At 63.3% G+C, this 758-nt stretch overlaps 1 protein-coding gene across 1 annotated transcript; it reads left to right on the top strand.

Annotated features, from left to right (window-relative positions):
• Positions 1 to 3: 3 nt before the first annotated feature.
• On the top strand, positions 4 to 719 carry LOC104917026 (homeobox protein HMX1; the record flags this gene model as incomplete). The annotated part of the gene is made up of 1 exon (XM_010728095.2): positions 4 to 719. A coding segment is annotated over one exon (471 nt), but the record flags the coding sequence as incomplete, so codon positions are not given.
• Positions 720 to 758: the final 39 nt, after the last annotated feature.

The following is a 758-nucleotide window of genomic DNA, read 5'->3' as shown; positions in this document are numbered from 1 at the left end:
TCCGGAGGCCGCGAGGAAGAGGAGGAACGCGGCGAGGAAGCGGGCGAAGCGGAGCAGAGAGCCGCCGGCCGCAAGAAGAAGACGCGCACGGTGTTCAGTCGCAGCCAGGTCTTCCAGCTGGAGTCCACGTTCGACGTGAAGCGTTATCTGAGCAGCTCGGAGCGGGCCGGCCTGGCAGCATCGCTGCACCTCACCGAGACGCAGGTGAAGATCTGGTTCCAGAACCGCCGCAACAAGTGGAAGCGGCAGCTCGCCGCCGACCTGGAGGCGGCCAACCTCTCTCACGCCGCCCAAAGGATTGTGCGGGTCCCCATTTTGTACCACGAGAACTCGCCGGCCAGCGCCTTGGGCTTCGGCCTGCCCCACATGTCCCCCCCCTTGGTGGGCTTCTCCGGCAGCGTCAGCTACCCCCTGGGCACCTTCCCCGCCGCCTCCCTTCCTTTCCTCCGCTCGCAGATGACGGGACTCGTCTGAGCGCCCACCTGTGTCGGGACCGCGGCCCCGAGCCCCCTCCCTTGGCTTCCAGCTTCACCTTCGGACTTTTTCTTTCCACTTTCACCATTTTCCGCTTTTCGACTTTTATTATTATTATTTTTTTTTTAAAGAAAACGTGCAATAAACTTACCGCTGGGGTTAACGCAGAGCGGCGGGCAGCAGCCGGACGGAACCCAGATGAGCGCAGCCATGAGCCGGGGGCCGTATAGAGGCCCCCCCTCCCCATCCCCGCCACGCAGCCAAAGAAAACCCGGCCTCGGCCC

The sequence above is a fragment of the Meleagris gallopavo genome, unplaced genomic scaffold (genome assembly GCF_000146605.3).
Source record: "Meleagris gallopavo isolate NT-WF06-2002-E0010 breed Aviagen turkey brand Nicholas breeding stock unplaced genomic scaffold, Turkey_5.1 ChrUn_random_7180001953678, whole genome shotgun sequence".
In the NCBI taxonomy this organism is placed as follows: Eukaryota; Metazoa; Chordata; class Aves; order Galliformes; family Phasianidae; genus Meleagris; species Meleagris gallopavo.
Note: the sequence above shows the minus strand (reverse complement) of the source record. Positions and strands in the feature narration are given on the sequence as shown.